At 35.4% G+C, this 16,677-nt stretch overlaps 1 protein-coding gene, 1 non-coding gene and 1 pseudogene across 2 annotated transcripts; 2 read left to right on the top strand and 1 right to left on the bottom strand.

Annotated features, from left to right (window-relative positions):
* The first annotated feature begins 6,322 nt into the window (after positions 1-6,322).
* Positions 6,323-8,106, top strand: LOC114725896 (CBL-interacting protein kinase 2). The gene has a single exon (XM_028912460.1). The coding sequence runs from the start codon at positions 6,494-6,496 to the stop codon at positions 7,895-7,897; it is 1,404 nt and encodes a 467-aa protein (XP_028768293.1). The 5' UTR covers positions 6,323-6,493; the 3' UTR covers positions 7,898-8,106.
* A 408-nt stretch (positions 8,107-8,514) lies between these two features.
* TRNAY-GUA (transfer RNA tyrosine (anticodon GUA)) lies at positions 8,515-8,609 on the top strand. The gene is made up of 2 exons: positions 8,515-8,551; positions 8,574-8,609. It is a non-coding gene; the product is annotated as a tRNA-Tyr (tRNA).
* A 1,927-nt stretch (positions 8,610-10,536) lies between these two features.
* Positions 10,537-16,557, bottom strand: LOC114725895 (stress response protein NST1-like; annotated as a pseudogene).
* Between the last annotated feature and the right edge of the window lie 120 nt (positions 16,558-16,677).

Below are 16,677 nucleotides of genomic sequence, written 5' to 3'. Positions count from 1 at the left end.
TTCTTTTTTTTTTGGGTGTGTTTTAGACTACAAAACTTCTATCTCATATTTATTTTTATAACATGAAATCACCTAAAATAAATTAATTTGAAGGAAAAAACTGAAGGCTCTTTTAAGATTTAGCAGACCCAGAATTTTTTGGGACTCATATGATACTCTTATAAGAATCTTATCATAATTAAGAAAATTGTCTCCAACTGGATCACGTTAAAAATATATACTCCACTTGGTGCTTAATATATGAGATAATATTTTAAATGTAACATCTCAATCCTATTAGTCACTCATATTTATAATTTTTTCAAACTAATTTACCTAATTTATAAATTAATATATAATATAATATAATATTCTATAGGAGTATTTTAAGGAGATCATGTAGTATTTATTATAATTAATTAAATTATCTAACTCGCTTAGTTTACTCCAATTAATAAAGTAGCTCTTATATTAAGAATGGAGTATATATCATATTTTTGGAGTATTGTTTACAATAATCCATAATTACATACTAAACATTTGGGCAAGTGTCCCCAGCCTTTTTCCCTTTTTTTTTTTTTTTTTGCTAAAGCATAGATATCCTTCTATTAGAAACAATCATATTCCAAGCACTATTGGGTTTTGGGTACTAAATATAAGTACCTCTCTCAGCGGGGATTCAAACATTGGTTCATCATATTGTGGGAGACTAACCCTTTTTGTTAGACCCAACCCCGCTGATAACCTTTTCCCCATTATTAAAGAAATAAAGGTTACCTTCCAATTTTGAGTCCCCAGTGATATAAATATAATATTCCAATATTGTCATGTCCTGCTTGGAAGTATGCAGGCAGAAAGATCATTTTGGAAAATATGGGGGAAAAAAACAAAAAATAGTAGCCAAAAAAAGGACTTGGAGCTTAAGCAATTACTCTCAACTAATATTGTTCATAATAAATCCAAATGATCATTACTTTAGGCTTTATTTGGAAGAAAAGACATGGTTATCTGCAAGTGGAACCATTTCAAAGTGATAAACCCTACAGCCAACCAACTCCCACCAAGTTTTAAAATCAAAATCGTCAAAATAAATAAATAAATCAATCAATCAATAAAAAGCTTGTTGTAACTACTATTTTGAATATTTTAATCAAAAGCTTGTTATGACTGTTTTAATATTTTAATTAGCAGTACTCATGGCGGGTTTGTCTGCTTTTTACAGATAAGATCGGCCGACTGAAGATTTTTCCAGGAAATAACATTTGTTTAATTCTTAGTAATTGCTTCTTACTATGTTTTCCCATTCATTGCCTGTGTTTCTTGAAAGTGAAAGGCACAGTTAATTAAATAACAGAGTTTAAATTATTATTTTTTAGAGATATTTGCTAAGAAAGTTCCTTCTTACGCTCCATGATTCATCATAATAATGGCATGGCATGACTTGTGGCTTAAAAGCCATAAAGAAGATTCGGACCTTTGTCTGTGGTTCACTAATTTTTCAAATGTTTTTTCAATCTAGAAATTTCTTCGACGGACCCAGACCCAAAAAAAAAAATAAAAGCTTTTATTTCCAATACTAAATCTGAAAATCAAATTAAATAAATAAGCTGAAAAAAAATTACTGAAAATACTTAACGATTCAGGTACTTGGGCCAATGCTATTTATCTTCAACTGATACGACTCTTCTTCAAAGTATCCAATTCCATTTTACACGTAATTAAAGACAGGTTAAAAATTGCACCGGCTGAAAATAAATTACTCCTCCGGTCCTTAATATAAGACCCATTTAACTAATTTGATTAGATTAAGGAAATTAGGTAAGTTGGTTAATTATAAGAAAAATGACACATTTTTCCTAAAACACCATAATCATCTTTCTTAATACCTCATATCCCTCTTCTATTTGATTATGGTTGATGGAGTATCCATAGGGGTAGTTTAGAGAAAATAGATAAATATGATAAATGGGTCTTATATTTAGAACTAAACTAAACTCAACAATTGGGTCTTATATTAAGGACCAGAGGAGTACTTCTTATATACAAGGTAATATCAAATAAATAATTTAGAAAATTGCCAAAAGTTTTCTACTACAAAATGTGCTGCCCAAAAGTACCTAAGGGCTCATATACTTGAGTAAATGTAATTTATCTTAATCTTCTTTGGAGTATGCTTGGCACCTGCTAAATCGCAATTACTTCACGAATCCATTTTCTAATTAGAATAATAGGTACTAATCAGAATTAAACTTGCAACCTACCAATTATTTAAAAAAAAAAAAGCATTTACCTCTCTAGCTCTAAATGTAAACCGCTCGTAGGAAGAAGTTTTGGTCCTAAAAGTCATCTGTTGTATATTTAATATTCCCTTGCTCTTTAATATATGCCCTGATTAGAAGACTGATCTTACTTCTAAATATAAAACCTATTTATTATATTTACTACTCCCTCTGTTCCTTATTATAAGAGACACTTGATGTTTATGCCATGTTCCTATATATAAGAGACACTTACAAGTTGTCTCTACTTTTTTGCGTTGATTTACTATTTTACCCATATTTATTATCTCCAACTCACACTCTCTCTCCCTCCCATTTCTCTTTTTTTTAATAATTTAATTGTTCTCTCTCATACTCTCTCTCCTTATTAATGAGGGCATTTTTGAAAAAAAATTATACTTTTTATACATTGATTGTTCTTAACTAACTTTAACTGTTTTTTTGATCAACATACTTCGGTTATTTGTTTCTTATAATAAGGAACGGAGGGAGTAATTCTTTCCTAAATTATCCCTAAATACCACAATAATACTTATTACTCATTAATAATATACCTATATTACTCATTAATTCCACATATACATTAATTATACCGTTTTATATTTTTAATAAAATAATTTAAAACATTTTTTGAGATGTCAGTTTTTTAAAGAAGTTTTAACTGAGAATATTTTGAAAAATATATGCCATATTTATGATTATTATCTAATTTAACTAATTTTTTTAATTTAATTAAAGTAGTTAAATAAATTTTATATTAAGAACTGGAGGAGTACTTGTTTTCTAATTTTATTCTTATTTTATTTTTATTGATAAGAGAGAAATAGGGAAGAAATATAAAAATTATTTATAGATGTAGAGAGAAATAAAATTTTAATAAGGGTAAAATTAAATTTTTTTGCTAAGTTAGTGTATTTACAGTGACTTATATAAAATACATGTGATTAGACCATTAACCATATGAACAATTTAGTACTTTAAGTCCTTGAATAAATTTAAGATAGCTTAAATAATAAATTTCGCTAAATAATTTTGAGGAGCAAAGCAAACTGATCCACGAGGCGAGAGGTAAGGGGACCACATGGTGAGAGGAGTCCAGAACGAAGAGGACGGGAAGGGTGCGAGACGAGCCGAGACGTATGACCTGTCTTCTGCTGCCACGGCCTCACCGCCAATCATTCCTGACACGTGTCCCCTTCTCACGACTCCCTGCCACCTTGACGTTAATAACGATACTTTCTCTACCACGTGTCGCGTTCCTATGCGCTTCCTGTCGCCATCCTCAAGGACAATGTTTAATGCGCAATACCCAAACGAAACTTCACTGCTCATCGGCATGCCAAACGTTACTGATTTCCTTCTTTTGTTTTTTGTCCTTTTAAGTTTTCATGGATGGTCTATATTCTTTTATAACTAATTTAAGGTAATTTAAAAAATATTTGATATAAATAATTATCTTAATTAATTTTTAATATTAATAAATTAATTATTCGTTTTTATATTAAGAACTAATGGTTGACAAAAGACAGTATTTTAGTAAAAATTAACTTATCTAATTTTTTTACTTTTTAATAAAATTGACTTAAAAATCAAAGACTAGAGGTATTTTTTTCCTGAATTTATTTATGTATGTGTATTAATACATTGGTTGTCAAAGGAAAAAAAAAGCATATATTAATACATTGATATAGAATCTATGGATAATATTTTTAACTTTACCCTCTAATTGGGAGCAATAGGGATACCAAAAATTATGTGATTCACGCTTGTGTAAAATTTTTAGTCAATACTTTTTGGGTTGTTTTATTTAAATTTAAATCATTTTGATATATATTTTACATGTTAAGAGACAAATCTTTTTGCAAAACCATTTTGATTTCGAGCTAACACCAGCTTCTGGTTTAAGCGCCGGCTTAAAATGACTTAGAACGATTCAACTAGCAAAGCAAGTAAATTATGTCCACCGACTCAAAGAGAGTTTTGGTCGCCGGTCGGACCAGCCTGACCTTGCAGTCCGGACTAGTTTTTAATTTATTGGATTAAATTCTAAATATAAAGATCAATTTATTTTATTTTTCATATTTACTATTTTTTTCTCAAAATAATGTAATTAACTTATAAATTGATATATAATTTAAATTTATAAGAAAATATTTTATTTTTGGCAAAAGAAATAAAAATGTAACTAATTTATTGAATTTATGGCAAAAAAACTAATTTATTGAATTTTATTAATACACCATTTCACCTAAATTAGGTCGCAGGAGTATTTTAACTTTTAAGCTTTGGACGGCATTTGGTTCTTGGGCCCAAACTGGAATTAATTAAAAAATTGAAATCAAGTGGCGGGTGGGGGCAGTCAGGCTAACCGGCTGGCGCATCTGAGGCGTATAAGGAAGCAGCTCCGAGGGCGTAGGGTTTTCTCAAAATTTCTGATTTCACGTTCTGTCATTCCTCAATATTCGCTTCTCTTTCCTTCTCTCCCTCCAACTACTTCCTCCTTCACCTTCTTCCTTTTCCCTTCACGCGTCCTTTCTCAATTCTTCGTCAGGTACCTACTCTGTTTTATATGTCTTTGCTCTTTGCCTCATAATTCATGTTTCTTTTAATTTCTTGCTTCTTTTGAGTTGTAAAGCTTAGTGTGTTCCCTTCACTTTTAACCTTTTCATCTCCATTTTAAAATTTTCATGGGTGTTTCTGAGTCGTCTTTATTACTGCTGATGATTGTTCACAAGAATATTGTTCGTTGCATCATTGATCAAGGTTTTTCCCCCACTGTTATAGACTGATTTTCCTGAGTACCAATCAATCAACCTTTCTTGTCCAGTTGTGATTCTTTGTTTTCCCCGGTGTGTTAAAAGAGGGTAGCGGGTGGCTGGGTGAATTGTCTTCTGTTCGCTAACTAATAGCATCCCTCTTAAAAGATAATTTTCTTGCTTGTGTCTTGTGATTCTTCTTATTTTCAGGGCCTGTTTGGGTGACTCCCAAAACTATATAGTTTTGGGTGGAATGTCACCCAAACAGCATCAATTTTGATACCATAATCTGAAACGATGGTTTTGGCCAAAATCATGGTTTTGGAATCCGAAACCATGGTTTCAGGAGGAGTGAATCCATTCTGCTTCTTGCTCAAATTGGAGAATATGATTATGCCTGTCAGAGTAGATCTCAATAATAATATGACTTTAACATCCCTCAATTAATTTTTTATAAACATATTAATCTTATATCTTATAAATATATATACACGTATTAATTATTCATTAATTATATTATCTTATGTATTATTAATTATGTTGGTAAAAAATATATTATTAACAATTTTATTCCTTCAAATTAAAATATATCATAAAATCTATTTTTTATATAATTATCATATTAACTTATGTCTTTTTTAGTAATTTGTATATATAAAAGGTGTTTCTGATAACAACTATCCAAACACTTTCACTTCTCAGAATCATTTTTTCACAAAATCTATTCTTCCCGAAATCTATTCTCTAGAAGCTATTCTCCAAACCATAGTTTGTTTTCATCCAAACACACCTATCGGTCGAGTGTATTGTAATTCTGTTGATCAGAATTTTCCTTTTTTTTTTTTTTTTAATGGCATCTTCCTGTTCTTTTTGTCATCAACTGATTCATTTAATTACAACAAGGGCTATTTTTGGAATTGAATTCTGCTTGTACTATGTGCCTTACAAACTCAAATTTTTATATAGTTTGGTTACTCGGACTAAATTGTTCGCAAACTATTAAGTAAATATGCTCTATCTTTCTTTCAGGTACCCTCCATTGTATATACGCTTTTGGCTGATAGTAGCTGAAAGATCTGACTGAGCGTCGCTCCATTTCTGATTAACTTATCAAATTTTTGAGGTGTCCATCTTCTTTAGCATTCTCTAGTGTAATCACAAATCCCAGGGAATGCTGAAAGATGTGCTTGAAAGTCAAAGTTTCTTTATCTGATGTTAACAAGGCAAGAGCTCCTTTCGAGCTGCCCTTGTTCATCTTTGAAGAGGTTGGATGTTTAAATCACTGTCCATGTCTATTCCGTGCTCAAGTGCATGAGGCTGCTATAAATCTAAGTGGTCATTTGATGTCAAAATATGATCTCTGCGAAGATGGTTGAGCTTTGAAGTTCTTCATAGGCAGTTTGCTGCTGCTTCTGGTAAATAAGTTCTTTATATATTCTTCTAGTCTTAGTAGCATTGATTGTACAAGAGCTATTAGAAATGGAACCAAAAGGTGTGCTTATGCAACGGTATGAACTGGGGAGATTATTAGGCCAAGGAACCTTTGCTAAGGTCTATCATGCAAGGAACCTTGCTACTGGCATGAGTGTGGCCATCAAGATAATTGATAAAGAGAAGATTTTGAAAGTCGGGATGATTGATCAAATTAAAAGGGAAATTTCAGTGATGAGACTAGTCAGACATCCGCATGTGGTTGAGCTTTATGAGGTAATGGCCACTAAAACCAAGATTTACTTTGTCATGGAGTATGCAAAGGGTGGTGAACTCTTCCACAAGGTAGCCAAAGGAAAGCTGAAGGAGGATGTTGCCAGGAAATACTTTCAGCAACTGGTCAGTGCTGTTGACTACTGCCACAGTAGAGGAGTGTGTCATCGGGATCTAAAACCAGAAAATCTACTACTGGACGAAAATGGGAATTTGAAGGTTTCAGATTTTGGGTTAAGTGCTCTTGCTGAGACTAAGCACCAGGATGGCTTACTCCATACTACATGCGGTACCCCAGCTTATGTTGCTCCAGAAGTGATAAACAGAAAAGGATATGATGGGTCCAAAGCTGATATATGGTCATGTGGGGTGATCTTGTATGTTTTATTGGCCGGCTATCTTCCGTTCCATAATTCCAATCTGATGGAAATGTACAGGAAGATTGGCAAGGGGCAGTACAAATTTCCTAACTGGTTTGCACCGGATGTACGGCGGCTGTTGTCCAAAATCTTGGATCCTAATCCGAACACCCGGATATCAATGGACAAAATTATGGAAAGTTCTTGGTTCAAAAAGGGATTAGAAAAGAATGTTGTTGCAGCGACCAGCGAGAAAGAACTAGCTCCTTTAGATGCTGATGGTGTATTTGGAGCTTGTGAGAATAACAGTGGTCCTGTTGCAGAGGCAAAACAAGAGCTCACCAAACCTTGTAATATGAATGCTTTCGATATCATTTCAATGTCTGCAGGTTTTGACTTGTCTGGTCTGTTTGAGGAGTCTGATCACAAAAAAGAGGCACGGTTTACATCAAACAAGCCTTCTGCAATTATCATCTCTAAGTTAGAGGAAATCTGTAAGCGCCTTCGACTGAAAGTGAAGAAGAAAGAAGGAGGTTTGTTCAAGTTGGAGGGCTCCAAGGAAGGCAGAAAAGGCGTTTTGGGTATCGATGCTGAAATCTTTGAGATCACCCCACTCTTCCATATGGTGGAGCTTAAGAAGTCGAGTGGCGATACATTGGAGTACCAGAAGCTTCTGAAAGAGGACATTAGACCAGCACTTAAAGACATAGTTTGGACCTGGCAAGGAGAACCTCAGCAACTCCAGCAAGATACGGTGCTGCTGGAGCAAGATCCTTCACATGCTGCCCCATCGGAGATTGTATCACAATCAACTTCATGAGCGTCGTACTGCACAAAATACTTGTCGCATGCTGTCCTTTCTTCTTTAATTGTCCCAGTCAAGCGAGTTGTCATCACAACAGTCTTGGATTAAAATTTGCTAGTGCTATCTTCAGCTTTTATGGATGCCATCAAAGACCTATGATTTAGTTGTTGTTATTATTATCATTGTTGTTGTTGTTATTTGTTATTGTTTCTCAATATTGGCTACTACAAGCCTTTTCTGCCCTTGGTGGCTCAGAGGATAAAAGAAAGGAGAACAGAACACTAGAAACGGCAAGTTTAAACTCGCTCGAAGATCAGAGCAAATGCTTGGCTGTGATACGCTCAGCCTAATCACAGCCCTTTCATTTAACATATTTATGAAATATCGAAAGAGTAATAAGATGAACAGGCGACATTATAAATCTCTGCTAGCTTTTCTAACGAGTATTATTACGTTAATTTGACAGATTATTTGACTCCTACCCCTTTACGCCCTTCCCAATATCTGTGCCTTCTGCCAGATTCCTCTGAGAAGTGATCCATGAAATGGAATGGTCTGGGCTTCGAATTCGTCGTGCTATAAGATGATGTTTCCATCTATTTGTAAATTAACAAAGTAGACGCTTTCAAGAACCGACCTTAGCTCAGTTGGTAGAGCGGAGGACTGTAGTGGGAACACTTCCTGACAGATGATCCTTAGGTCGCTGGTTCGAATCCGGCAGGTCGGATGTTTTTAGTTTTTACAAAGGCTACACATTTATTTATCTTTCTTGTTACCTTGAACTTATTAATTAATTTGATGAGATTAAAAAAAATTAATTATTTATAATAAATACATGTTATCTTTTCTAAATGCCCATATTAATTATGTGTGCTTGAATCATAAATTGATTGTAACTTTTTAAAATATACAACTATTATAAGGATTACTTGAGGTAAAAAAAATAGATAAGTGGATTGGATCATTATATTTAAAACCATAAAAAAGACCGGAGACAGTATTATCTGATTCTTATTGTATCATTTGCATTAGAACCCCTACCTTCAAGACAGGAATAAGTAATTATTAAGTCCTCGCTGGAATGGAATTCTATTTTCTCTTAAACAAGCCAGAAACTTCAGCCAAAAAAAGGGTGGGAAAATAAGAAATCAGTGAACTCATTGAAGATTCAAATCCATTTCGGCTTTCGAAGCCATCTGATTACATTACAATGAATCGTATGAGTTTTAATATATCATTTTTGGGAAAATTAAACCTGGATAAGGTTTTAATACCATAACGGTATAATTTCCCCAAAAGATCAATCTAGTCTTGTCTTAATATGCTACCTTTGGTCCTTAATATAAGATATTATTTGACTTTTATTTTAGTCCTAAATATAAGACCTCAATCCATTTTGTATCCCATATTTACGCATTTTTTTCTAAGATAGGCCTTCTCATAATAGTAGTTCTAGCCAATATACTTGATTAGCAAGATTATTTTATAAAAAAAAAACAATACCTATTTATTACAAATAACTAATTTAACTTATTTTTTTAATCTCTTCAAATTAATTAACTAGCTCTTATATTTTGAACCAGAAGTAATATGTTGAAAACCGACTTGATGATGTATTAATATATGCTGAAATTGAAACCGACTAGACAATACCTAGGCATGATGAAATATTAGTATTAAAACGTTATTCCGGTCAGATGATCAAACCAATAAATCAAGGAACTGATCATTTGATTGGTTCGATTTGAAGACTTGGGCTTTTTTTTATGGAATTTTTTATAAAAAAGGTAACAGTACATTAAAATTGTGCTTTAGTAATTACGTTCATAGGATTAGGTATAATTCATACACAAATAATCTATATACTTATAGATTAATGTTTTTTAAATTTAAATATTATTTTCATAATAATCTATCTAATCTTAGGTTAACCCAACTCGAACCATTGCCTCCACCAGTTTATTAACCAATCCAATCTTCAATACATTGCTAATAACTGCCAGTATCAAATCAAATTATCGCATAAAACAAACCCATTATTCATATTCCGTGACAGAACCATATTTAATAACTAATTAATAATTAAAAATATGAAAAATCATTCATGAACGGCTCAGTTATCAATTTTGTCGCCTGAGATTCACCAGGATATCCGTTGAAATTTTGTTTGGGTCTGAGTTCTAAGTCAACATAACATGATCAAATCATGATTTTGCATTTCTCATGCTTATGAATGAGATCCCAGCAGGTTAAGCATGCTCCAGCAATTTCACACAAGGCAGAATCTGGTTTTTCATGTGGGACAACACCGAATCGGTGCACTGACTGAGGAGAGATTTCAGATTTCAATGAACTATCAATTGGGTGTTTGCAAGAATGGGCTTAACTGTTCAACTCTCCTAAAATCATTTTTCCTAGGCAGCCGAACTATAAACATTGGCCAAACCATAATACACACAGACAAATTCAATCCTAACTAGACACAGGCCGGATATCCAATGTCTTCTCGAAGCGAACAAAATTGACAACTAGAAGCTGATAATAAATTACCCCAGTATAATTAATTATATACCTTAGTCGATAAGATATTTACATGATGACAGTAAGATATAGATTATAATCCTTTCACTCCATCACAGGAGGAAGCTATCGGATAAAATGCATGGGAGATAGGGCTGTATTTTATTTCCTCATCAGCAGAGACCTATGTTAGTATCATTTTCTCATTAGGACATCAAGTGCTGCATTTTTCTTTTTCTTTTTTTAAAAGATCAGAGACGCATCAAGCTCAATTCTCCAAAGGAAACATTGCCTTCAAAAAGGGGAAATCCTTCCCTCGGAGAAAAGAAGCAAAAAATTACTCGAACCAAATGGAAGGCACCTGGTTACCTGTTGGCTCAAAAGGCATAGGCATCCAACATGTATTCCTATCCATGCTACGAGGCATGTAAACATCAATCTCCCTTACATAGAAGAAAGGAAGATACAATGCATCCAGTAATTCTAAACTCTACCAAAAGGAGGCTATTTGCCTCAAGAGAACAGGTTTTTTTCTCTTTTTTTTTTTTTTGGGGTCAAGTCTCGTGCCCTGTTACTATCCTCTTAATCAAATGGCCAAAGAGACTGTACATCTGACGCGGGGGGTTGACTTCCAATGGGGTGCCTTCCAACAGATGACTTTCCGACTCCTTCCGCAGAACCATGTATAGGCCATTCTTTTCTGCCAAGTATATAGAAACCGCATGCTCTGTTAGAACCATAACTGTTTCATTTATAATATGAACTACTAATAAATATACGTACTTGGAAGAAATAGCCACAGGGGGTTAAAAACAACTACTGAGATAATTTATATGATCAATGATCATATAGTGTATATTATGAATATGAAGAGAAAGACTACACAGTCCACAACATTGAATAAAGCAATAACAATGCATCGTTGACAATGGCAGCAAAAGCATGAAGCCACAAGCAGTTGGGGAAAAAAAATGGGAAACGAGAAAAGCGCAACAACTGGAGAAGTTGCCAGCTCATGCCCATTTGACATCAGGCATAGTGAGGACTAGTTTCATATGAAATTTTATTTACAATTTTTTAACTGAATATCATTACAGTAGACATGTGATTCTTATTCACCTTTATTAGCTGGACAGAAAACTCCCTGCTACACTTTCCTGTTATACTTATGCCTCCATGCGTTTCAGGTTCAGAGTTAGCAATTCATGATTAACTTTTGCAGCCGGTACTCTCAATAAAGTTATATCAACGAGTGCGGATTAAACTAGGCATAATAAAAATAAATGGCTACGCATTCTCATATATCTTTAAAACCACAGTTTGATAACATGGCAAAAGAGGGGAAATCTGGGTAACAAAGTATAATAACTAGTCAGTGCAAACTCATCTACCAGAATCATTATGTCATGGAGTTCCGATGTCAATCCACACAATCATACAGATCTCTCCAAACAATCATTTTCCATTCTAACTGAAAGGAACAACTTAAACCTTACAGGAAGAAAACAATTTCTTCGCTTTTATTTGACACTAACAATTCAAATATAGGTTATATATACAATAGCTTCAAATCTCTCTACAAACCAATACATAACCACAGCCATGAATATATAGATGGTGCTTCAAGGAATGAAGGATCAATCAAATAACCCAATTCTTTACATACAGTTAAAAAAAAAAAAATTGAAGTCTTCAATATCTGAACTCCAATTCTGGCATGCAATTTTACTTTCAAGGTCTAGCAGTAGTAACCAAGAATTTTGGCCGGTTCTCACCATGCAAATCGGATGACAAACAATAAAACCATAACTGAGTGCTTTTATGATACAAAGGTTTAAGTACAGTAGCAAAATTAGCTTCCAATTTTTTAAACATTCACGACTAATGGGCCCCAGGATTTACACTAGCTTCTAAGTTCCTCTTCACAGGTTCACTAATGCATTCTAGTAAGCAACATTTTCAGCCACCTGGACAGAGCACATCATGCATAATTCTACAGTTTACCTTTATTCACATATAATGATATAAACAAGACACATACGATAACAAATTCAGTAGAAATTCACGAGTTTCCATTGCCAAAGCCAGTGAGACAGTGACCACCAATTTTCAAGTTCTAAACTTCTTCAGGATTCCAAGAAACTATATTACATGCAGATATTTGGCAAGATCATCTTTTGCTTCTGTGATATTGTTTGCTCTAAGGATATATTTATGTCCAGTATAACACGTAAACAAACTCTTAAAATTGTATTTTTCCTTGGCTGAACCAATCAAGCAAAAAGAATATGGGGGTGGAAAAGGTCTCTTTCTATTTAAAAACCAACTCCTCAAGTCCAAAGTTCCAACAAGCAAAGCATAGGCACGTGTGCCCTATTGCTCATTGCTAAATAAGCTAAACTAGAAATGGCTCCCATGCTTTTGAATTAGAATTCAAGATAAGCCGATTTTTTTATAGCTTATGATCAGCGTTGCTTCCTAAAACTTCTATAGTTCTATTGATCAATGAATTATTGATTATTGACGAACGATGACAATACAAATACAATCAGCATAAATTGGCAAAAGGGAAGGTAGAGTAGGAAGAATAATTCGTCAACAAACAGCAAGCAGAACTATTTAAATGCCAGTTAGGAGTTCCAGACGTCCTACTTATACTTTATCAAGATGAACACGGTACATGAATACTAAGACAAATGCAGAAAAATAGGGATATTCATTGAAGATGCAAGGAAGAGTGTAAATATATCACATAACGGTAAGAAATGCCAAAAGCCAATGAGTAGAGACACTGATAGCGTTTTTAACGACTTTATGGATATATAGCATTGTCCAAAGCTCCATGGCTAAATTCAATAATATCCCCAGAAAGCCTAAGCAACGTGTAGCAGACGTCCAAAAATAAGAAAGTCAAAATTTTGCCTATAGCAACCACAATGTCACTCAATCCCCAAAAGATCATAGAAAGGGATAGGAATGATGGAGGAGTTATTTTGCTACCTCATGGATAAAACATCTATATCAATACAAAATGTTTTAACACGTTTTATTTTAATATACATACAGCAGAGGTTACACAATAGCTAGAATATAAAGGACAGGCAGTTTGTACTCACTTGGACCAACTGTTAGCTGAAGAACCTTCAAGCACATGGGTGGGAGTAGATCCACAAGTGCTCCCATATACCCTTTCACTCTGACCTACACCATCCTGAGCTTTAAGGCTGCCTGACAACGGTGGAAAGAAAGCATTCTGTAACCAAGGATCATAATCACTTGAACCAGTTATAGGGCTGAAGGTCCCACCACTCTGGCCATTAGGAAGAAAAGCATTTTGAGGAGAATGGGAACTGGAAATAATGTTATCATCTTTGGTGAAAAGAGACGCCATAGTTTTCTGAGATGGAGGTTGCACCAGGTCATCCTTGTTTGTTGGGTTCCTTTGAGAAGACAAAAGCCAGCCACCAGGACCTCCAACTAAGCCTAAACCTTCCTGACCAAGAGGAGAGGTATTCCACATCTGCCACGTTCCCTTCTCATTTGTAGTTGCATCCTCCAAAGGAAAAGCACGTGCATCCTGGGCCTTGGGGGTAGTTGGAAATCGATTAGAAGAGCTATGCTTTTCTCGGGACAGTGGTGACTCAATTGGAGATGGCTTATTAACTTCAGAACCAGCAGTAATATTTTTTAAGCAGTGAGGCTTTTCTACTTCCATGTCTGTCACAAAGCCACTTCCCAAGTCTAGCTGAAAATTATCAAGTGACTCAGAAACAGGTCCAAGTAAGGACACTGGATCTGGAACATAACAGGGGTCTTCATATAGCTCTTGCTCTTCGTTCCTAAAGTCATGAGTTCCCTCTCCAACTGGGGAGAAAAAGGGTTCAATTGCAGGAGAAAAACCTAGACTGCTGCTGGCTGGTACACTTGGAAAAGTGGACAGATTAAATGGTGACGGAAGCCCAAAATGGATTGGATTATCAAATAATGGCGCAGATGATGATGGGCCAGACTGCTGGGGGCTTTTGACTTCAGATTGGCTTTTGGAATTAGGTCTGCATATCACATTTGAATTTGAATTTTGACGCACTGATGAGGATCGAGTAAATAATTGCTGCCATGACTTTTTCGGAGCTGCCCATGGCTGCTGTTCTGGGATGACCTACAAACAATAATTCACCATCGTAACACTAACACCGTTTTCTTCATGCAAAATTTGTCAAGCTCCAATTATCATGAAAAGGAATGAACCAAGTAGCTAACATCAAGTAAAAGACTTCTTCAAATTTTTGGGTGATAAGATTGTATTATCAAATGATTGCATCATAAAGAGCAGGTAATTATTATTTGTAGATCACTCAAGCATCATTGAGAGCCTGGTACCAGAACAACATCGTGCTCAGGTTTTGTGGGAGAAAGAAAAACAAAGAGAGGAAAACTTACAGTGTGATTCATGTTCTTAATATCTGCATTCGTATTTGACTTTGCTGTTGGACGTTCAGGTTGGCATAAATCTCTCCTATTGGAAACATTATGGGCATGATCTACAGAATTGAGGAACTTATTTTCTTTCACCATGGTAGCAGGAGTATTAGCACCTTTTCCAAAACCAAATGCCTTAGAAGAAGACAAAATAGTACCCCGCATGCGATCAAGGTACCTAGTTCCAGTACTCCCTCGGTTATAATTGTTTGCAGCAACATTTTTATTATGAGTATTGTCTATACTCTGCCCCTTCCCACTCTCAAGCCCAGATTTGTGATGCTCCCTACGATCAGTTTCACCCTTTTTATCAAGGTCCCTCTTCAATACACTTTCCTTGCCAGATTTCTTTTCCAATTCTTCTACATCAGAGTTGCTCTTACTGGACCCTTTATCTTTATCTTTCCTTCTTTCCTGATGCTTCTTCCTATTATCCTTCTCCCTAGTGGGAAGTGATGATTTGCTGCGATCTTTTTCAGCTTCCATTTTCTCATCTCTAAGTCTCCTACGTTCCTCCACCAGCCTGGCAACTTCTTCCCTCTGTTTTCTCTCTTCCTCCTCCAAAAGCTCCTTCTCTAACCTAGCCTGCCTTTTCTCCTCAGCCTTTCTCCGTGCTTTTTCCCCTCTGCTCTCGTGAAGGTTGGCCCCATTCTCACCCCGTTTTGCTAAGAGTGCCCTATGTTCAGCATCAGATGAACATTCCTCCCTTGATGAACTAACTCTAAAAATCTTTCTCCAGAGCCATCTAATGCTCAAGAAAAATGATGTCAAAAGTTTGCAAGAAAAAAACATAATACCAGAATACGACTTATCTGTCAAGCTATGCTCGTCTCCTCCAAAAAGACCACTTTCATTCATCCTCCAGCCGCTAGGCTTACCTGCAACAGACCCACCAGCCCAATTGCCATTCTCCAACCAATCCTGACCACATATCCATCCGTTTTCAGACCAAACTCTGCCATTTAATATCTTGCCACTTTTACCAACAAACTCCTTGACAATATTAGAGTTCGAAATCCCCAACCCTGGTGGTACAGGCAAGTCTAAAACTGGTCTCTTGGAAATATGCCCACAATATGAACACATAAACCGACCGCCACCAGGGTTTGATCCCTATACGGATTCAAGCAGTTCCGACAACGTCTAGTCGCTGTTTTACGAAGCTTCTGCATTTCTATTGCCTCAAACCTTTTTCTCTCCCTGAGCCGTGCATTCCTTCGCACACGCCAAGCTGACAGCTGAGGCATCAAAACCTCATACCAGAAGAGAGTAACCAATAGCACAAAGACACACGCCAGCCGCGGTGAAGTAATCTCAAACCTAAAAGCAGGCGGTAGAAGCTGAGAAACGGCCCATAGTCCTATTAACGGGATAACCAACCAAGGCAGCATTGTAGCAACCCGGCGAGACCACTTCTGGATCACACAGAGTATACACATTATCCTTTAAACCTCGCCAATATTCCCCGTATCGGAATCAGACAAAGCAAACCCTAGGAAGAAACAAAGTCCCCAATATATGTCCTTCTTGAATATAATGCTTCCAAGAATAAAAACCCTAAACCTATGTTACCCTCCTCCAAATCAATAATCAATACAGCAAGACACGGAAACTTCAGAACCCTAAAAGCCCAAGAACGAAATGTCCCAAATCTTCCAAAGAAAAGAAATTACCCTATCCCCGGTTAATGTTTCAATAGTCAAAGGGAAATCCAAGAACTTCGCCCAGAAAACAGAATAATGATGAGTATACCAGTTGGGGCTCCTCTTGCCGCGTTGAAGTCAATCGAATGGGAA

This window comes from Neltuma alba, unplaced genomic scaffold (assembly GCF_004799145.2).
Source record: "Neltuma alba isolate B1F8T4 unplaced genomic scaffold, ASM479914v2 tig00012291_pilon, whole genome shotgun sequence".
Lineage (NCBI taxonomy): Eukaryota > Viridiplantae > Streptophyta > Magnoliopsida > Fabales > Fabaceae > Neltuma > Neltuma alba.
Note: the sequence above shows the minus strand (reverse complement) of the source record. Positions and strands in the feature narration are given on the sequence as shown.

Coding starts and splice junctions, on each gene's coding strand:
- LOC114725896 (XM_028912460.1), top strand. CDS start 6,494: ATGGAACCAAAAGGTGTGCTTATGCAACGGTATGAACTGGGGAGATTA.